We start from the raw sequence: 22,606 nt of genomic DNA on the forward strand, positions 1-22,606 counted from the left end.
AATGATGAAATAATAAGGCGTTGACTGCTTGTGACTACACTGGTTAATTGGGATGTTCATTCTCTCTCCTTTATTGCTTTGAATTAAGTGACTTGTTTGGCAGGCATATGTTTATTACTACTTTCTCGCTGGATGTTAGTGTATGTTCATGTTTGAATTTCAGAGTAGAGGTATGTGGATTCTGAATAGCGACACTTAAAAACATCTTAGAAAAGCAATGAGGAAGAAGTATGGGGTCTGTAGACAGAGTAGAGATCAATTGCATTGTTGCTCATCACCTGTTTGTATGCTAATTGTAGACATATTACTCTTCCTTTTCATAGCTCCTTCATATGTCTCTTTTCCTCTTCCCTCTTTCTCAGTGGAAGTCCCTAGTGTAAGTTCTATGGTCAGTGGAAAGCAATGAAAGTAATGCTACTTTGTCTAGAGTAAAACCTCATAACTGTGGCTTGCTGTTGCTGGGCAGTTTAACTAGCTGTGTGGCAATGGGTCATTCAAATATCAATTCTTCTCCTACCATTGCTTACCATTCAGAAGAACACAGTAGTTGTGTGTACTATTAACTACTGGTCTTAACTTACAGGTTTGTACTAGAAAACACAAGCTTAGGTAGTAAGGGACGTGAAGGAGGAGGAGGAAGAAACAGAGGCTCTAAATGTGGGTTCTCATTTTGAAAACAAACAAACAAGCAAACAAACTGATAACTATGCTGTAATTGTAATAATTGGAAATGAATTTTGAATCATTATGTTCATATTGTTAAATGTTTGTCATAGTTCAACAAATATAAAAATGCAGCTGTTCCTAGGCAGTAGGAGGCAAACTACCCACTAAAACTTAAAACTTTAAAAAATACAGACTATTTATGGTCCTATAGTAGAAAAATATGATTGAGGTCAAGCAGATAGGCTTAAGTATTAGCCTAGGGCCTACTGTGATCACTAGTTACTTTCCTTTCAAAGTAGAGTTGCAGAAACTAAAGAATGATAACAAATTTTATTGACATTCCCCATAAATGGAAACATTGTCAACATGAATTCAGATGAAGCATTTCATATTGGAAATGCTATGTTTTCAGTTGCAATAGCAATATTTTCTTATGAAAATTAAATATGTCAAACATGTGAAATTATATTGTGTGTGTGTGAGAGAGAGAGCGCGCACAGAAGAAAGGGACTAGGGATTGAACCCTCAGCCAGTGTTCTATCACCGAGTTACACCCTCAGCCATAAAGGTTTTAATAAATAATCATTCAGTCATCTAACACAATCCAAATATGTATACTGAAACGTTTTAAGAAAAGTTGCACCACAGCCAAATTCCTATAGGGCCTAGCAAGGAAATGATAAAAAAAAATGCATATGAAATAAGACTTCCTTTAAGAAGGCCCATAATTCAACATTATTTGACTCCACTGTCAAGAAAATAGTTGAAGCACAGTAAACTGATACCCTACTCAGCCATTGTTGGTACATAGTTTTAAATGTTTGCAACTGTAGCATTTTACATGGCCTTTTTTATATTATGATAGCTGTCATATTTGTATCAAAGTAACACTTAAAGTTATGCTCTAATTAAAACAAAATGCTTTTGCCATTTAGCCTTAGGATAGAAACCTAATGTTTAAAAATTAAATCAAAATTATGGGAATATATTTTACAAATAAAGAAGTAAGAATTGATGCAATTGATAGTTTTTATCTGCTAGTTGTGCACATGTTAGAGTTTTTAGAATCTCAAATAAAAGAATGTTGTAAATCAAAGGAGGCTGGCTGCTTTCACTTAGCTGAAGGGATAGGAACTAGGAACGGCTCAGTGGTGCCTAGTAGTGTAAGGCCCTGAGCTCAATCTCAAAAACTTTAAAATAACGTAAAAAACAAAACAACCAAAACACATACCATACAGTCTCCCAATTTCCATCTCAAGATTAAACTTTTGGCGCCCAATAAAAGTTTATTCTTTTACTGACCTTAACATTGGTAAGAGGATCACTGTGCGTTCCTGGCCAGCCTGGGGCTACAGAGTGATTTCCAGGTCAGCCTGGGCAAGAGTGAGACCCTTCCTCGAAAAATTAAAAACAATTTTAAAAATTATCAGTAAATGAGTCTTGAATGTATAAAATAAATTTGGTAAAATTCATGAACATGGGTATACATATGTAGTACAAAAGATAAAAGAACTTCTTCCCTATATACTTAATTTTATGTATCATTATTTTAGGATTACAGAATTTGGGGGGAGCTTTGTAGATTCTTAAACAGTCTCTCTAGGAAATGCATCTACATTGGGCAATTGCTAGATTTCACACACTTGGAATTTGACATTTTAACAAATGCTATGAAGGATACTGTGTTAAATAAGCAGATTGTATTCATTTAAATATTTGTCAGTGGAATTCAATTTCAATCAATTTAATACATTCAAGTGCACAGAATTAAAGCAATTGGCAATACTTTACTAGACTGTCTCTGAACCAACCCTCTTGCCAAATAGCTTTTCTTAATCTAGAAAGATGCTCTTGTTAAAGAAGAATAGGAAAATGCAAATCTTGTGAATTGTATTTCTTGACTTGGTTCAGAGTTCCTATGATTGACTGAAGCACACAAGAAAGTGTTTCTTCTTTCATAAAAAGGCTTATGTCTAGGTTCATTGGATTATACACCTGTTGTTTATTGGTGCAATGAATAGGCAAAGTCAAATATAAGTTATAGCCAAACTAAGTCATTAACTCTTCTTAAGATATGAAATGATGACATGATTGCTTTTTCGTGACATGTGTAGCAATGCACATGGACAAGCTAAAGGAGAATGAATAAGTTATGAAAATAAATTTTACATAATATATATAATATAATTCCATGAAATGCATTTCTGCAATTGATTCTTTGGCACTTTCGGACTCCATTTACAGTTAATAGAATTTGTATTCGAAAGGCAAAGGTTTTGCACGTGCAGTATAATAGCTCTTAAAATGTCAGTGAAAGTACACTCTTTCATGACACTTAGATGCTGTTGCCATTTATAAGTTTACTAAGGAAAACTTTAGGTACAGCTAAAACCTTTTATTAGTTTAAGAAGAGTAAGCAAAATTTGTGCTTTTTACTTATATATTTATTATATATTTACATATAACACAAACTTAAGTTTTACAGTGGATTCAAACATAGGGGATTTTTGACTCATTTGGAATTTCTGACAGTAAATAACATTTTAACTGATCTTTCTATCTTTCTTCTTTTATTGGTTTTTTTGAGGTAGGGTTTCACTCCAGTTCAGGCTGACCTGGAATTCACTCTGTAGTCTCAGGGTGGCCTCGAACTCATGGTGATCCTCCTACCTCTGCCTCCCGAGTGCTGGGATTAAAGACGTGCACCACCATGCCTGGCTTTAACTAATATTAAGAATATTCTGATAGCAATATGTGATGACTTTATAACAGGAATACTTGGCAATATAAAGTACTTTGGAATGAATTGTGTTGCTTATGAATTATCATCTGGATAGATTTTTCCTCACAGTGTAATGCGCTTGCATTGTTCATTATTGTCTGTAAATATGGTTTGTTGATTATTCTGGAGAAAAAAAAAACAGGATTTCTGGGTTAGTTTGTGAGTTTTTTTGTGTGTTGGTTTTTCTTTTTGGTTTTTACTGTTTTATAAAGCTTAGTCCAGAATATATGATCTTCAACCTGAACTAGTTTGCTTTCTATGGGTTTATTTTTCTGATTTGTTGTTAATTGTTCCTTTAGAACAGATATAAATAGAAACCAAATTCACCCACTGTTACCAACCTTTGCTTTGCAAGTAGGTGTAGAACTGGAACTATTACTTCTGTCTTTTCCAGTGCCATGAACACAGCACATAGAGATTCATGCCAGCCTCTTTCTGTTTCCTCTTAAGGCCTAAACGTCTGGACTGTATTTATTCTTAACTGATCGTCCATATTTGGGCTCAGATCTCCAAGCATTGCATTTTTATTTGTTTTATTCTTTTTGGTTTGTTTGAGGCAGGGCTTCGCTATAGCCCAAGTTAACCTGGAACTCACTCTGTGTAGCCCCAGGCTGGCCTTGAACTCACAGCCATCCTCCTACCTCTGCCTCTCAAGTGCTGGGATTTACAGCATGTGTTGTCACACCTAGAAATCCACAGAAACTCTTTGTAATGGAGTGTGTTTATGACTATTATAAAAATCTGAAAAATGAAATTTATAATGAAGTTGATGTAACAGTAAAAAGGATGGGAGCTGTTTGTTTTAAAACGTTATCTCAACTTTCAAATGGTGTATTTTTCTTCCTTTAAAAATTTCTGAAATAAAAAAAACAATTCAGAAATGAAAGAATAATTTCTTTGTGAAAAACTCTTATGAATGTCCCCATAATTATTTGAATGTGTTCTTCAACATTAATGTAATTTGATAGACAAGCTGAAATTAACTGTGACCTATAGTGTTTTCTGTTATTCAGAGATTATTCCTTAGTGACTTGAAAACGTAATTTCAAACTGGATGCTGTACAATATCTAACATTCTGAAGCATGCTTACACTATTTACATGAAATGGAATGTTTGTCTACAGGGCCTCAAAGGGGAGATGTGTCTGGAAAGTGGGCTAACAATTTACATTGTAAAGTCTTAGCCAACTAGCCAGAGCCAGTAAGGCCTCTTGGATGTTCATTTTTTAATGTAGCCATCCTTTCTGTTTATGATAATATTGAAGCTATTCTCCCTGAAGTACACAATAAATGTTCTTTCACTAGATAAAACTCATGCATGATATCTTGAATCTAGTGACTTTATTAATCCTAAGCACCAACAATGTAGAAAGCAAAACCAAAACCAGTATGAACTAGGTGAGATGCTGTTAGCTATGATGCTGCAATCAGAGCAGAAAGTTCAACAGGAGAACAAAATCAGACATCTAGGCTTTAGTTGGAAAATTGACTTGGAAGTTGCCACCAGATTTGGAAGTATCTTAAAAGCCCCACTGCAGGGGATTTCAATGTACCAGTATTGTACTAACTAGCCCTTGAACATTACCTTTATTTGATGGTCAGTCATACGAGACTTAGTCTCTTGAGTATCCACCTTGTCTTTCACTCTTGAATGGCTCAGTAAATGTATTATTTATTTAAATTCTATTACCTACATTATTTATGGGAATTAAGCTATAACTCTACCAAGCATATGGAGTTTTTCTTTATGAGAGAACAGCATTCCTGCCCAAAGTGATGCTTCCCTAAGAAACTAGTGAAGTGTTCTCAGCATGCACATAGCTACCTTTTCTCCTAGTTGCCTTGTGAATAGAGAAGGACCATCATCATCTTAATAGTCATGGTTTTCCTGGCCATAGCCACTAGCAGAGAAAATCAGGTACTTTGCATTTTGAATTGATCTTGCTAATAAATTAATGTGTTTGAGCAAAGAGGAAGTATTGAATAGCGGAATCATGAACTCCTTCCTTTATCTTCATGTGTTTTCTCTGCCTGTATAATGTGATAAAATGTCTTAATTGTTTCAATGATGCCTTGGCCTATTATTTACCACATTTGTGGATTCTACAATCTGTGTTCAATAACAAAGTCACCAGGAAAACTATTAGATTCATTGTGTCCTGTATTTGTTGCTTAAAATAATAGAGACCTGAACAATGCTTGTTTTGTGCATATCAAGAGCATTGTTGGGCTCAAATAGTTTTCATTCTAATAATTATTCAAAACCAGTAACAAGCTGCATTTGAGTGAGTTTATTATAAACATTTTTATCCTGGAACTTGGAATTTTCAGCAACTCAATTTTATTTTTTTGAAATTACCCTGCCATTTCAATTAGGTGTATTGTTTTTCATGCCACAGTTGGGGAATGCTGAAGGTTTTCTTGCTGTGCTAAGAGTGAATTTTTTGAGTGCTTTGTGTTTTTTATTGAAGGCATGTGAAGAGCATGCCAATGGAAAAGGAGAAGAACGAGATATTGATAAGTCTGCAGAGTACATCTAATGCTCCCCGCACTTTGTAACTGTTAAGACAGTGTGACTAGGCCCGGAATAACAGCCTGGGGTATGGCTGAAGAATGACTGGACTAACTGGACTCCTTGGCAAGTGGGCAGTACACGTGAGCCCCTACTTCGGGAATCAACACCACTAACTGGAACTTAGTTCCAGAGAAATGACTTGGAGTATAGGGAAGTTGGCCATTCTTAAGATTGGAAACTCAAATCAAATTTTAAGATGCTATGAGAAAGTCCTAACTGATGACTTTATCCTAAACAATATTCCACGGGGAGTGATCTCACCTGTACATTTGGTCCTCTGTCAGAGAGTTTAAGATTCAGAAATACTTAAGGAATGACAGACTTAACAAAAACAAAACTTGATAGAAAATATAAAAAGCCAGAAGCGATTCTCAAAACCCATAAAGAAATTAGCATATACTTTATTGTTAATTATTAGTGGATGTGATAGTGAGTGGAAATATCCACAATTCTTTTCTTCAAAAAGCCTTAAGGTAGTGGGATTTAAAAATAAAAAGTCTAGATCTCGAGTGATTTATTTTCTTCTTCACATAAAAAAAATTGAACTTCCTGGTTTGAGTGTTTAGAAGTAAGAAAAAAAAAATCAAACAAAAACTTCAGAAACACTTGACAAAGAGCAGCCAAATGAGGTGATCCTAGCTTTAGTGACTCACACTTGTGGCAGGCAGGTGATGGTCTGGGTAAAGCAGTTGAGAACCAGAGTTTGAGTCTGGCTTCTAGTTACTACTCGCCCCTGAGGAAAGCGCTGGGGTTTCTAGTCAGCAACATGGGAAATGATTGGCTTGTACTTTCTGAGCGACAGTAAGCAGTGGATGAAGCTCATACTCAGCACAGATGGCTCCCTTACCCCCTCAAGAGCCCTGAATCGAATAACTGTCTACTCACTTGTACTCTGTCCTTTCTTACAAGCATCAATTTATTTGGCCAGGAAGGACTAGGTACTGGCTGATGGAGGTGTTGTTTTATAGAGAACTTTTATAATTATAGCATTTTCAGAAAAACCTCATTAAAATCTTTACTCTGAAAAGGTCACTATTCTGATATCATCAGAGTATAAGAGGAGATGAGCTAATTCTCAGGGAATACACCTTTAATCCCACTCCTCAGGAGGCTGAAGTAGGAGAATCAAGACTTTGAGGCCTGTCTAGGTTACATAGTGAGACCTTGTCAGAAAAAGAAAAAGAAAACGAAAAAGGAAACCCTCAAAACAAAGAATAAAAAGAGACTGGTTCCTCAGATAGCTTTCTGAGCTAGTATAGTAAATCATTGCAAATTCACGCATAATAAAACTCAAATGACGGGTTTGTGCAGACCTGGTGCTAAGTGCTTTCTCTCACATTTCTCCATGAGAGTGTTTTATGTACACACGCTTGTGTACAGACCGGGTCTTTTCTGTTTGTACTGAGGATACACTGTTTTGTGGATTATTGGCTGTTCTTTTTTCTAGGATGCATAGAAACTTAGTGGTTTGTAGCTGTTTGATATAAGACACTTTTGAGTTTATCTTAATTTCTTTGGAGAATGAGCACTGATGGTGTTTCAAATATATAACAAAACACTGAGAAACCAGAAATCCTATAAAACGGATTTTATACCACCAGGTATATTAGTGTGGAATTTATGGCATCATCCTCCATTGCTAAATAGAAATGATGGAAAATAACTGAAATTTCAGCAGAAAGCTCTTAGATAAACAGACAATATGGCTGAAATATTTAGAAATAAATATTTGGAAATGCGGTGGTACTAGTTGGATTCATGTTTTGTTTGCTCCAGTCAAACATGAAACTCTGAGCTACAGTTCATAAATATGATATCCGAAACAAAATGGTGTTAATACCACTAATGACAGGAGTTTGTTTTATCAACAGCGTGCCGTCCCTAACACTGGGGTGCAGCAAAAGGGAAGGTGGATATTTACTCTAGAGACAGAGTGTCTATATGTTGTCCAGGCTAGTCTTAGGCTTCACCTCTTGGGCTCAGCCTCTCCTGCAGCTGGGACATGGACTGCGCCTGGCTGCTCCAAGAAAGATGTTTAAAACATAAATAGTTTCACTAAGATGCTCAGTGTTAATCAGGCTTTATTTTCTTTCTCTTCATAAGATTAGTTCTCCTCTCCAGAACATGCCACTTAGAATTTGCACGTTCTGAGCACTTGAACAATTTCTAAATGACTCATCTACTCCTTATTAAGTTTTGAGATTTTGGTTAAACTGGCTGTCAATATACTTGTCAATTGCCCCTTCAGTGGTGATTATCCTTTCTTCTTGTAATTTGTAGGAATGTACCCCACACAGAAACCTGTTATCTTCTGAGACCACAGAGAGGTCATCACAAGGTGATGTGAACATTGATTCTCAAAGTCTAACAATTTGACAAAATGTATCTCCTTGTGCCTTTCATTAGGGACCCTTTGGGCATTGTTTTAGATTTCCCCGTTACATTGTTAATCTTTAAATTTCCTAGATGGATAAACTGAACTGTGTAGATTAGTAACCCCCGAACGTAGAAGGTACCAGGCTATAGGAAGCAAGATTTTCGGGAGCAATGAGCAAATTACCCATGATGCTGGGGCTAGCTTATAGTTACTGTCCACCCCACCTGGGCAGCAGCCTGCCCCACGTGCTGCTGAGAAGAGAATGGAGCGTGGTCATTGGATGAGAGGGAGTAGTATGTTTAAGTACTGCTATAGTTGGAGTATGCACAATATGTAAGTATGTTAAAATGTAATTTAAGCCATTTAACTCCACTTTCTATGTTCTTTTGCCTGGTGCGCCGTGACCGCGACTGGTGTGTGTTGCTGTGAGCACAGGCGCACCTTTGTGCCCTCCCGCCGGTCTGAACTCGGGCTTCAGTGGTTCCTGGAACTTACACAATTATCTGCTAGGAAACTTTTATTTAAAGATGAAACTATTCCTTCAAAGGCAAAAAAAAAAAAAAAAAAAAAAAAAGAAAAGAAAAGAAAAGCACAAAGTTCTCCCCCTCCTCTCTATCTACATGCCTCATTACACAGAGAGGGGATTCAACATTTGAAAGAGAATCATTTTCATAGGTCTTATTTGTGGCACATGAGGACTGGGCAATATAGAGCTCAACTTAACAAATGCCATCTTTGCCTTCAAAACTACCCGCCACTGCTATCCTATTACTGCATATATGATCCCAACTACCATATGCCTGGTGTACATAGATGTATGTATAACAGACAAAACTTGCTTAGCTGTTAAGGTTTACATTTATGCTGTGTGTATAGATAGCAGCTAGCGCTAATGTGGTCAGGGCTAGGTCTAAGGAATGAATGCTAATCGCCCAGATACACGTACAGATTAAAAATGCATGGTGGGAAACACTGGATGGCCAGCGCTGTGAGAACAGGAAGTGTGGTGTCTTGATGAGAGCCACAAAGCCCCAAAGAGGATGCTGGATTGTCACTGTCTTACCACTGATTTGCCATCTTCGCTGCTTACCAACATCTACCTCGAGCCTCTGGTAGTAAGCCCACACGACTCCAGCATTGACGAGGGGCTCAGTGGGTACCTCGCAGGTCAATAGAATTGACAACATTAAGAGAGCGGGGTAAAGCGGAAAGAAGGGAAGCAGAAAGGCAAGGGTAGGTGACGGAGCCAATGGGGTCAAGCCTGCCGAAGGAGACACCCTTTTCAAAAGTCAGATTGTCTGTGGAAAGTGAGAAGTGAGTGTGGGCCTTGAACACCTACTACTCTTTTCCCCAACACCCATGATGGCGTGGCTCACTTTCATGTCTTTCAGCAGGGTGATGTTTCACACTCAGACCTTTCTCCCAGGCATGCGACTTCGGCCCCGACGCGCAGTGTGCGCACACCGAAGTTGTCTTAGTTCGTGGATGCTTCTGACTTTAAAAAAGACGCCTGATAACCTAAACGCGGGGGGCGGGGGGGGGGGAGGGAGGGAAGCAGTTTTCTCTGTTGAAATGAGGCACACTGCCTACACTTACTGTGGTTAAATGAATTCTGCTCAATGATTTCCAGGGGTTTCTGAAAATATCTGTGAAGAATTTCACAGCCCTCCCCACTGAATTTGAAGTTGAGTAGACGTAGCCTCAAAAGAGTCCTTTGAGGGTTGGTGAGATGGCTCAGTGGTTAAAGGCATTGGCTTGCATAGCCTGCCATCCCAGGTTCAATTTCCCAATGCCCATGTAAAAAGAGATGCATGAAGTGGCACATGCATCTGGAGTCCATATGCAATGACAAGAGGCTGTGCCCATTCTGTCCCTCCCTCCTTCTCTCTCATATGTGTGTGTGTGTGTGTGTGTGTGTGTGTGTGTGTGTGTATAGCTAGCTAGCTAGCTTAGGAGCTCAACAAACAGTGGTTGAATGGACTATGTGATTATGTGGTGTGTTTGGTTCTTAAGCTGATGCAAATGGGGCCTTCAGAAATATCAGTGGAAGTGTCCATCAACTGGACCCTAAATCCTCATATGTAAAAACTTCTTAGCATCCCTTACTCCCCAGCTTCAAGTCCACACAGGCAAACATGGATCTGATTCTCACCTTAGTACCTGGGCCCCTTTCTTTCTGCCCATTTCTCTGTGTCTACTTCTTTCCGGCCCATTTCCTTGGATAGGATCATTGGTTCAGGGCTATGCCAAGAATCATATCGGCTGCTATGGCATGCTGTTAAGCACCGTGAAGGACACTGTGTGGTCAGAGGTGGGAAGTGGAAGGCTAGGGCCTAATGAGCTCTGGCTCCCTTGGTGGTGTGGGATGGTGCTGGTCAGCAAATCTATCCTCTTTGCTGATGGGTGAGTGTGCTATGCGTGTGTGAATGCATGGGTGTATGTGGATGCAGGGATGTGAGTGTGTGTGCCTTTGGGCACACTGATGCACACCCCTGTGGACTGGTGATCCTTCTGCTCTGGAGGGATTGAGCTGCTCTCTTTGGAGACATGCCAGCTACTAGAGATTCTTCACTAAAGAGCACAACTGACTTGGGACTGCAAATACACCTCCCGAAAGAGCATCCGTTGGCAGGAGCAGATTGACTTCAAGTTATGAGCACTGACTGTTTCATCAGTTTCTTCATTGCCACTAGCTGATCTCTTCTGTGTCAAATTCATCAGGCTATCAGTTATCTACCAGAATATGACCAGAGTAGAGGGCTATTTTTTTTAAAATCACTTTTTTTTTTTTGGTTCAGAAAAGATGATTCTGGCATCATCCTGATATGATATGATGTGTTGAGAAAGTGCTTCGAAGTGCTTTGTATGCTGTAAAGTGATTTATAAATATTAGATATCAAATTAAGTTTGATGGGGTGGGGACAACCTGTAAAATCATGTTATTCTGAGGTGCAAATAAGATCAGTTTGCATTCTCTGAGCACACACCAGCTGGAAGATAGCCCAAGGCATACTGAGCTCACATGTGGTGGTCTCAGGTTAACCATTCTATCCAGAAGGCCTGTGACTGGATGTACCAGAATGTAGATATTCCAGGGTCCATGAGGCCAGTCTGTGTTATTTCATTATAAGTTGTACTGGCTGCCATTTGTTTCATGCTTGTTGCATGTTTGAAATGTACATATGCTCTATCTCTAGGGAGAGGATCCTTTAAGTGAAGTTAAGTTAGTTTATAACATAATGGGTTTGGGGATGGAGAGATGGCTGGACAGTTAAAGGTATTTGCTTGCAAAGTCTGAAGGTCCTGGATCCAGTTTCCCAGCCCCCACGTAAAGCCAGATGCACAAGTGGGGCATGGGTCTGGAGTTTGTTTGTAGGGGCAGGAGGCCTGGGCATACCCAAACTCTTTGTCTCTGCCTGCCTGCCTCTCCCTCACATAAATGTATAAAAATATTTTAAAAGTGAATATATACATATATTCATATATATATGTCATCGTTTATTCATATTCCCCTCTTCATTACGTTTCCCTCATTCTTCCTCATCCTTCATACTTAACTCCTTTCTCCACTCAAATGATCCAGGGGAACATCTTTGTCCCCTTCACAGATTAGGCTATTATGGTTTGGGAGTTTGTGACTTGTTTAAAACCATGTAAGTGAGACAGCTAGGTTTCCAACAAGGATCTGCCTAGTTTTACATTTTGTTTTATTTTTACTATGTCATCCTGCACTTAGAAATTAACATGTTCCATAATTTGTGTATATGCAAGAATTTGAGGTATTTTCAGATGGTACTAGTATCTTTTAGATGCTTTGTGATGCGTAACATGTAGGACCACAATATTAGGTGTCCATTTAACATAGAGATCCCCTGTGATTACTTAATCCATTAATTTGTTCAAAAATACATTTTGGGGGTCTGGAGAGATGGCTTAGCGGTTAAGCGCTTGCCTGTGAAATGCCTAAGGACCCCGGTTCAAGGCTCGGTTCCCCAGGACCCACGTTAGCCAGATGCACAAGGGGGCGCACGCGTCTGGAGTTCGTTGGCAGGGGCTGGAAGCCCTGGCGCACCCATTCTCTCTCCATATCTGCCTCTTTCTCTCTGTCTGTCTCTCTCAGATAAACAAATAAAAATAAACAAAAATTAAAAACATATTTTAAAAACTACAGTTTTTATGTGTTGTGGTACGGATATTTCCTAGGATGGAGGATATTAGGATGAATAAAATGTGTTGTCAAGTGTTCATCGTATGGAGCAAACACAGCAGGTCAAGGCAAAGCAGAAAGAGTAAGGGATGCGGTGTGGTGAGGTAGCTGGAGTGCCCAAGAGAGAAGAGCCTCCTGCAGACAGCGCATGTGGAGGGGGGAAGTTTTTCATGGACAGACAGTGCCCGAGTTGGGTCTTAAATAGTCAGAAAGCAGTAGTGTTTGGGTAAGGCCAGGTAGAGCAGGCCATTTAACACAGAGGGGAAGGAGGAGCAGGGGCAAAGAGCCTTACGGAACTCATGTGGTCCAGTGTTTCTAGAGCCTCAGGCCTCAGGAGGAGAATGGTCCTCGGGGAGACTATCAAGGGCTTTGGAAATCAGGTTAATGAACTCAGATGGGCTTCTATAGGCAGTAGGGAACTCATTTCCCAGTGTCAGTGAAGTGCTGTGTCTCATGCTCAGGACAAGAAGAGGAGCAGACCAGAGGCATGTTTGCCTTCACGAAGCTCATGTTTAATAAACTTGAATGCTTTGAGAACTGGAAATAAATATTTATTTGACTATTTGACATTCATCTAGGGGTGGAAGTGGACAAGGAATGTTGACTGATGAGAGAGAGAGAGATGGTTCTCAGGTCATACCATAGATGAATAGTGATATGATTCTCTACAAGGACGAAAAATAAAAGAAGGAATAGATAGGTTGGGTATGGCAGGGCATGCCTATACTCCCAGTATTTGGAGGTAGAGGCAGGTAGGTTGCTGTAAGTTTGAGACCAGCCTGGTCTACACAGTAAGCTCCAGGATAGTGAGGATTATGTAGATGTGTGGAGCGGTTTAACCTTGAACTTGTGGGTTGAGGTCGACAACTTTGATGGAGGTGGCTTAGCATACAGTTGGTCAACAAGACCAAGGAGGAATTGAAATATAGAGTTATTAGCACATGGGTGATAATAATTCCTGTCACAGTACTGAAAGGAGCTGTCAAGGGTGGATATGGAAAGTGACAGGGGCCCTGAAGTATGTCCAAAGTTAAAGTGTAGACGGAAAAGGCGTTAGGGTGTAGTTCCGTTGTGAAGATGTGGCTTGTTGGAGTAGTGATAGTATGGTAAGAAAGCATAATAATTCCAGCTAGCTCCCTTAGCATTTATTGCCAGATGAACTTGAGCCACAGACTATCTTGAGCCATGAGAGGAGTGGCCAGAGCAGAGTGAAATACTGTTCTTGTTCTAGAAAAGTCTAAGTCAGGGGAGATAGCTGATGCTCTCCCAGTACCGAACATTAACAAATGATCTTTTAGTGAGAAATATGCAATAAATCATTTCAAAGAAGACAAGCCAATCATTTTGGGGCATGCACAGTAAAGAAGAGGAAAGCAATTGGAGTGTCCATGCCATCACAGAAGTTGAGAAAAGGGCACTGTGGGTGTAGCCCGATGCTAAGTGCTTGCTAGCATGCGTGAAGACCCGAGAAACCATGTAGGATACAAGGCCAGGGTCCCAGCATTCAGGATGGACACGCAAAAGGATCAGAAGTTCAAGATCATCTTGGCTACATCATAAATTGGAGGCCAGTTGGACTACATGAAACCTTATCTGAGAGGAGAGAGGAGAGGGACAGGGAGAAGGGGAGGGAGAGAGAGAAACTCATATTCTAAATTGATGTCTTTCAAGATTCTAGCATTTTAAAAAGTGGAAGTATGGGGATACAGAAATGGCTTAGTGGTTAAGGCATTTGCCTGGGAAGCCTAAGGACCCACGTTTGATTCCCCAGAACCCATGTAAGCCAGATGCACAAAGTGGCGCATGTGTCTGGAGTTCATTTGCAGTGGCTGGAGGCCCTGGCACACCCATTCTCTTTCTCTCTCTCTCTCTCGCTCACTCTCTCTCTACCTCTTCCTCTCCCCTCTATCTGAAATAGATAGATAATATTTTAAAAGTGGAATTAAGTCATCTTAGGTACCAACCCATACTTTCTGGTGGAGTGTAGCTTTTACCTGGCACCTTCCATTCATGACAACTGAAATACTGTTTGGAAGACCTTGGCTGCCAGTGCCCAGTGAGTGATGACTCAGTGAGTGGTCTTTGAGGTCTTCCCAGCTCTGGTTTACATGTCCAGTTCTACCAACTTCCAGAACAGTGGTACTCCAGTTTTTAGAGTCACATACTCCCTTGAGGATCTGAAATCTTCTGGAGAGTACCCACGGGGAAGATAGTATGCAGGAATGTACACGAATGCTCCTATTAGTAAGACAAGGCCTTCCTGCAGTCTGGCACAGGGGATCCCTGGACTTCATGTCAGGACCTTTGTCTTGGTGCATTTGTAACTGTCATTGCTCATTCTGAAACTATATACTTTGAAGAACAAAGCTCCACCAGGTTTGGTGGCACATGTCTTTAATCTCAGCACTCCAGTGGCAGAGGTAGGAGGATCTCTGTGAGTTTGAGGCCAGCTTGAGACATAGTGAGTTCCAGGTCAGCCTGGGCTAGAGTGAGACCCTACCTTGAAAAACCAACAAGGAAAAGCTTCATTGTGACTTAATTTAGAGCAATGACTAAGGTTTTCTGTACATCTAATATAATGCATCATTGATTTTATTCTGTCAGCCTTACTTTTCAAGTGGCCCCAAGCAACTCACAACTTCACAGATTTATGTGCATAATCATATGCACATATTTTATTTTAAAAATAACGATGTACTGGGTGTGACCACGTAGAGTCACAAAGATGTGTCATTATAACTGAACTTCTTTAGCAGGTGGCTTTTGGGGAGTTCTTTCTGATTAGGGCTGTCTCACATATTTATACTAATGAGTTCGTGAGCTATTTCTGATGCTTCAACCTTAATCATGCTTAACGAACTGAAGTAAGCAGAGTCCTTGCTCTGGTGTGGTTCCTTGTGGGTTTTCTCTTGTTGCTTAGTTTCATGTGACTACACCATTCTTGAAATGCTAATACTCAATGCTAATTCAAGAAAAGACCACCGAAGTTAGATTTCGTTGCATAGCAGTGCATTCAGTGCCCACCAGCCTTTTAGAAGACAAGACTGTGAGAACAATGAAACTAGGTGGGACGTATTGGCTCCTACCTTTGGTGAAGCACAGATGTAATTTAAACATATGGGTTGCACAAAATTTGGATAAACTGAGGGGGGAATCCAACAATTCTTGCATGAATGCCTGTATAATGTGGCCATAGCTGTGAGAAAGAGGAGCCCCGCGTCTAAGACTGAGCACAATGAAAATGCAATGAATCGGAATGCCTCACAGATCATAGCGGAATCAGAATTTCCAGCAAGGAAAATCTTTTCATGGTGAATTAAGTGGTGGATGAAGAAAAATGGTGATGAAAAAGGTAGGCACAGATCACAAACACTGAGCTCAGGGCTCACTGCTGAAGATTTAAGAACCTTAGCTAAAGCTATGCAGAATAGAATGTGGAAAATTGAATTTACTAAACAATTAAGCATTGAATTAATCTACATCCTGCACAGTGGAAAAGTGGGGGAGGGAGCAGAGCAGAACTGAATAAATCAGTAGAGCTCATTAAAAGATAGTGAATATATCAGGTCTGTTGTAGCATAAAGGAAGACAGCTTCCTGTCTAGCAGGAATGATCCTTTGGCTCTAAGTCACCTTTTTGGAGTCCTGTTCTTAATCAGATTAACAAACATGCTTCTGATGAGGTTAGTCTATTACTCTGTATTTTAGCTTGTTATTGCTAGGTTTTCTATTAATTACAAGTCAGATCACCAATCAACAATAGTAGTGAGGGACAACATAAATAAAATGAGAGTGCCCAGGAGATGTCACTCGCAGGATCTCATGCATCCTGAAACTCCCACGGGTTCCTGCAGCCTCCCACATGCCTTGCTGGTCTTTTGTTCAATTACAGTTAATGCAATAGTTTGCCATTTTCTCCTTCTAATTATATTTTCAAGTGGGATTTGTAGCACACAGAAAAACATCCTTTTACATGTCGAGGCACCGGGGTTTTGTGCCTGGCATTGTCTGTCCCCTGGGTGCTGTGCCATTCTTCCTGCAGAGCTCTGAATAAACAAGTCTTCCTTTTAGAGCTGCAGTTGTACAAACTGGAAATTTATGCATTAACTGTTTGCATTCTGATCATGCGTTCCAGGTTAAGCATTACAGCACACGGGCTTCTTGTGTGCTTCAAAATGCGTGGCTGCAAAATGCGCTTGTTTCACTGTTCACATCTCTCCCAATCACAGACTTGGCAGATCAATTAGCACTGTTTTTAAGAATCTGCATAATGTGTGAGTTAAACAGACAAGTGGTGTAGCTTTCTGTGGCTTTTTTCCATCTTGGGTGCGGTGTTAGCTTTTGGGCCAAGGTCGTACGTGGGCTAGGTGGAGTAAAGTGTCCTCAGCAGGAGCACTGCTTCTCTCTCTGATTCACGTGCAGCAGGCCACATGTCTGAAACACTTTGTCTCCAAGCCCTTTCTTACTTCCTCTGGGATGGGAACATGCTTTGGCAGAAGCAAGCACACAGAAGAGCACTTTGGTTTTACTCCATTTGGGGAAGGGTCAGGACACTACACAGCTACTTGGTCATGAGCCATGACTGACCTTCTAGGACAGAAGTGATATATGCATAGTTTATATGTGAGCGCATCTTGCTTCCCTACAAAGAATAATCTTGAAGACAAATATCATTGCCTAGCCCAAAGCAAGCTTGCTCTTCTGTGTCGTCTCTGCTGTGTAGGATGACAAGTGTGTCCTGAGACTGTTTCTGGAAGCTACCAGTAAAAGCTGATTCAAGTCTTTGCTGGTGATGGAGAGATTTGGGAGAAGTAACACCAAGGTTGTTTTCCCTAAGAATTTAATTTACAGCCAATCTGAATGTTACTTTCAAATACACCCAGCAATAAGAGGCAACATCTGTTTTCCTGTTTTCCATTCAGTAGTTCAGGCAGACTCAGCGTGGGGCTGAGTGCACGTGGTCCATGTGACTCCATTGTTGCTCCATTTCTCTTTTTGTCCCTGTGCCTGGCCCATGTTCCATCAGACAAACAGCCGGCTCTCACGAGCTATTATGGACCTAAGTAGAGTGGTGAGCTCTCAGAAGTGCCAGGAGGCTTGTCTTCTAGGGCAGAGCAGGGGCCTCTGGGGGCGCAGTGTTAGAGGCCACCGTTCCCACCGCGCATTCCAGAGCGCCGGATTGCTGTGCCGGGAGGGTGACAGTGAAGTCAGAACCGAGTGGCCGCATCCCTCCCCTTCTTTGCCTGGAATGTTTTCATTTTCCTTGGTAATAAAGCCTGCAGTCACTTATGAGATAACTACTTTGAAGATATGATTTTAGCTTGGAAGCCAAAACTGGCACAATAATATACATATATATATATATATTTTCACACCTATGTAGGTCTAAGCTGGATCCAGTCTGAAAAGGAGACAGGAAAGATAACATGCTGTCCATTTAGCTCCCCATGGCGTTGCCTCCTATCTGACAGGATCACACCCTACTAATAGATTATTCGGATTTCTGATTTGTGCCCCCACAGCCCTCTTGGAATAGAGATCACGATGACACGGCGTCCACCCGCTCAGGAGGAACCCCAGGCCCTTCCAGCGGTGGCCACACGTCACACAGTGGGGATAACAGCAGTGAGCAAGGTAGGAGAGGCGTTCTCGTTGTCTTTTGCTCTTGCTTCATATGTAAGGATTGAAAACAACAACCAGAAACGTCCAGTCAGTTACTATCTATACAGCTTCTACCTAGATCGTAAGTCCCACGGAATTTGAGAATCTGTTCATTTCACTTAGTTGGCTGGTCACCTGCCTGAACTGGCTGAGGCAAGACCAGGGGCAAAGGGGAGACCCTCAAAATGTGCACAGGTAGCATGCTAATGCCTCCACTGTGCAAAAGAAAGTTCTTATCACTACTTCTCTTGAGGGCTGTTCAGGGGACCACGAGGACACGTCTCTTAGCAGTCCAAGTGGACAATGCCTTGAGAGTCTCAGAAGTGGCTAGGACCTAGTTCAGCAGTGGAGTGCTTGCCAGCATTCACAAAGCCCTCAGTCCAATATCCAGCACTGCTGAAAATAAAAAGCGGGGAGTGGGGATCCTTACATGGCATTAGGAAATTTTATCCTGGTTTCCCTCCCAACTTGGTGGAGGCCATTTTTTTTTTTTTTTTTCTGGTCTTATTTATTTGGCTCTCTTAAGGGCTTAGCTTAATTACAAAGCCAGAGTAATGCAGTCAGAAAGACAGAAGAAATCTACTCACGTTAGGTCGCACTGTGAATGCGCACACCTGTATGCATGTGTGGGTGTTCAGGGTTGTGCATATTTGACAGTAAGTAGCAGGGAGTAAAGTTTAAACATCGCGGTAGTCATTAGCAAAAAAAAAAAAAAAAAAAAAAAAAAAAGCGAATGAGTAAACATGTCTCATACTGCTTTGGAGGAGGACTTTTATGTTTCTGATTAGCATGTATGCATTACACATAATAATGAGTTTCACTTTGGCATTTTCATACCAGTACATATCCGACCATATTCACCCCCTCATTTCCTTTTCTTGTCTCCCAATAACTCCTTCCCTATAACCAACAAGCCCGTTCGTTTTTCTAATTTAATGTCTTTTGTTGTTGTTGCTGTTTATTTATTTATTTTAGTTTTTTTTTTTTTTTTAAGGCAGGGTCTCACTCTAGTTTAAGTTGATCCGGAACTCGCTTTGTAGCCCAGATGCTGGCCTAGAACTCACAGTGATGCTCCTGCCTCAGCTTCTCAAGGGCTGAGATTAAAGGTGTGCGCCACCACACCCATTTATTTTCATTTTATTTTTGTGTATGTGATTTAATGAGTTTCAGTAGGGCTGTTTATAGGAGCATGGGTGAGAGGTTTTGCACAGGAATGTGGGCATCTTACTGGTGGCTACGCCACTGAAACAAGTGTCTCTCTCTCTTTCCTCTGCCATGGCATGGTTGTGTAAGCCGTGCCAGTATTTGGCCCACAGCACATGTCCTAAATAGTTATTGACACAGTTTGGGTCCATTTTAGTCAACTGGGTAAATAAATCCTCAAGGACAAAGTAGGGCCCAGTGGGGGCTCTATGAACTCCTTCCCCTTTCCGGACGGGATTTCTAGGGGCCCAGTCTTGTGTGGCTCTCATGCAGACAATCAGATGCTATGAACAAGAGCAAACAGCTATGTCATGCCCAGGAGTCCGTGTTCCACCCTTTACCGTCCCTCCCCACGTTTCTTCTGGCTCTTACCTGCTTTCTTCCCTTTCCTCTGTAATGTATCTTGAACCATAGGAGGAATGATAGAGATGTCTCAGTTAGGGCTCAATTATGAGAAACTGCAGCTCCTACTCACCAGTGGGGGGGAAAAATACTTCCCTGTCTAAAGCACTAATCTACGGGCATAAATATAGTTATTAAGAAGAAAAATTGATGGGCATATCATGTCCATTTAGCAGAAAATCAACAGTAACTTGGCCAATAGGGCCTATGACCTCCTCAGTGATGGGCTTTTAACTAGAGTTTCAGTACCAGACTTTTATGCTCACTTGGGAAGTGGGCCTCAAGTCCAATCAGAAAGTAGTTGGTTACCCCCAGAACAGGCTTGTCACTATTGCCCCAGTGGGATCATTTTGCCTGTTCAGTCAGTATTACTGTGCTCAGGATCCACAGCTGAATAAGACTGTTGATGCAAGTTCTCCGTTGGAGTCTACATAGTACCTTCTGGCACTATGAGAGCTAGCCAGTGGGGGCGGTGGGGGAGGGACCTTCCAGTCCAGTTCCAAATTGATTTCTGTATGTCCTATAACCAAGGCACGTGGCATCTTCCGCAGTAGGGTCTTCCCATCTAGTTCTGCTGGGCAACAAAAAGCAGTGCAATTGCCTGCATTGTTTTGAAGGCCTCCAGGGGCCTTCCCTGATCAACAGCTCATAGGGAGGTATCTAACTCTGGCACGGGAATTTCTAATAATCTATGGCTTCTGGGAGTGGCTTTATCCACTCACAGGGAAACCTCTATTCAAACTCTCTTCATTTAATTTAATTTAATTTTTTGATTAGCTTATCAAGTATCAGAATTCCTTATGGTAAAATTAAAGTTTAGCTGAGAATTCTTTATTTGAGTATAAAAGACTGCTTTACTGGTGTTGACTCGGAGCCCACAGTAGGCACATACTTTAAACTTGGCTTTTGTGATCACATTTCACTTGAGTGTTGTTTGGCAACAAAGGAATTTCTTGTTGTCTCACTTAGTTGGACTAGAGCAATTAGAATTACAAAGTCTATTTAGCATGATCAACTGGAAAACGGGAGCAGGAGAGTTCGTTCCTTTAAAGAAAAAATTTTAGTCATATGTGTGGTATTTGCCCTGGGAATAACTTCCACAAACATAATTTTAAGCACTGGAGCCATTTTATCGCTCAAAGAAAAGTTGCTGACTTCATCAGAAGTGAAAGTCTAGTAAAAACGGAGCCTGGAATAGTAAACCAGTCCGGAGCGGAGGCTGAAGCAGGTTAACCTCTGATCTCCGACTTTTACTGGAAGATGATATGCGGCATAAATCCAAGGGGCCTTTTCCCTTTCAAGTGCGCGGGTATGTGTTCGGGCCTCGCCGCTCAGAGTTCTAAGTAGCGTCAGCACTTTCAGTGCCCAGCCCGGCTTGCAGGGTTCTCCCTACGAGGTGTAGCCGGAGTCTGAGTCCTTTCTCCTGGGACCCAGAACTGCACCAGGAGGGTCGCAGCCTAGCAAGCTGTCCGCTTCGTTTCTGTCTTCCTGTCTTGCTTTTTAAAATGCACACCACTTAAGAGCCTCAGGTAGTTTCCCTGAGGCATTTAAGACTTGCAGATGGAGGGAGGGTACTTGAACGTGAGACAATAGCGTATATGTTGTTTCATAGTTAATCTCATGAGGATTTTCAGAGGGCAAATGTCCAATGTCAGTTCATCCCTCTGATGAGCCTTGACCAGAAAGTAGGAATTTCATGTCTCTGTTTCCTTTAACAAATGATCTCCAAAAGCCTAGTTGGCAATGAACTTGATCATCATTATAAGCCATATACTCACATTATTAGCCTGCCATTTGGAATGCTTTTTTCTTTTTTTCCTGAGGTAGGATCTCACTCTAGCCCAGGCTGACCTGGAATTCACTATGGAGTCTCAGGGTGGCCTTGAACTCACAGTGATCCTCCTACCTCTGCCTCCCACGTGCTGGGATTAAAGGTGTACACCACCATGCCTGTCCTATTTCTTTACTGTTAGTACTTTTATATTTAAAGACCACCACCTAAGTTCTAGAATGGTGTTCTCATCGTAAATTAGCTCACGGGAATGGGTTGGGTGTCAGACAAAATAGATGAAGAGCCGGGAGGCGGCTATGTTTTGAGATTCGAGGCCCAGTGCAGGGCCAGACCCGCCGTTTCGGCATCCGCTCATGGAGGCAAGGGCGCTCTCCTCATCTTGCCCTTCTCCTCACCTCTCCACCCGAGGACCACCGTCAGTCATTGCCATGGTTATTAGCAAGTGGGGGCTCTCTGTCCACCTCTCACCACTAGCCCCACAACAGAGGGCGGGGGAGGGGGCAGGCACACCTTTAATGTTCCTGGCCTTCCTTGTGGGTTTTCTTTGGCAGCGAGACGCATTTCTGCTGGATGTAGAATGATGGCTGGAGATGTTGTCGCAATAACGCGTGCATATTTCCATGCCAACGAAGACCTTTCCAAACCTTTTTTTTTTCTCTCTCACCCCAAGAACTGTGGAGCTGGATCTCTGTGCCGTCTTCAGATCGGCGGTGTGCAAGGGCTTTGCAGGGCTCTCTTCAGGCACGGTCGTGTAAGCCGTGCCAGTGTTTGGCCCGCAGCACATGTCCTAAATAGTTATTTACACAGTTTGAGTCCATTTTAGTCAACTGGGTAAATAACAACCCTTTTCAAAAGATTTATAAATCCATAAATACGTCTTCGTACATACCCAATAGACAGAAATAATTCAATCTGTCAAGCACATGCCCAAAGAGGTATTTC

The 22,606-nt window shown here is 41.3% G+C and overlaps 1 protein-coding gene across 4 annotated transcripts in view; it reads left to right on the forward strand.

Annotated features, from left to right (window-relative positions):
• Meis1 (Meis homeobox 1) overlaps positions 1-22,606 on the forward strand; it is a 154,289-nt gene that overhangs the window by 12,251 nt on the left and 119,432 nt on the right. For all 4 annotated transcript variants that reach the window (XM_045137703.1, XM_004660072.2, XM_004660074.2 and 1 more), the window contains exon 7: positions 18,129-18,240. In XM_045137703.1, the coding sequence (XP_044993638.1) occupies positions 18,129-18,240 (112 nt within the window). The remainder of the gene's footprint in view (positions 1-18,128; positions 18,241-22,606) is intronic.

Source organism: Jaculus jaculus, chromosome 18, assembly GCF_020740685.1.
Source record: "Jaculus jaculus isolate mJacJac1 chromosome 18, mJacJac1.mat.Y.cur, whole genome shotgun sequence".
NCBI lineage: Eukaryota > Metazoa > Chordata > Mammalia > Rodentia > Dipodidae > Jaculus > Jaculus jaculus.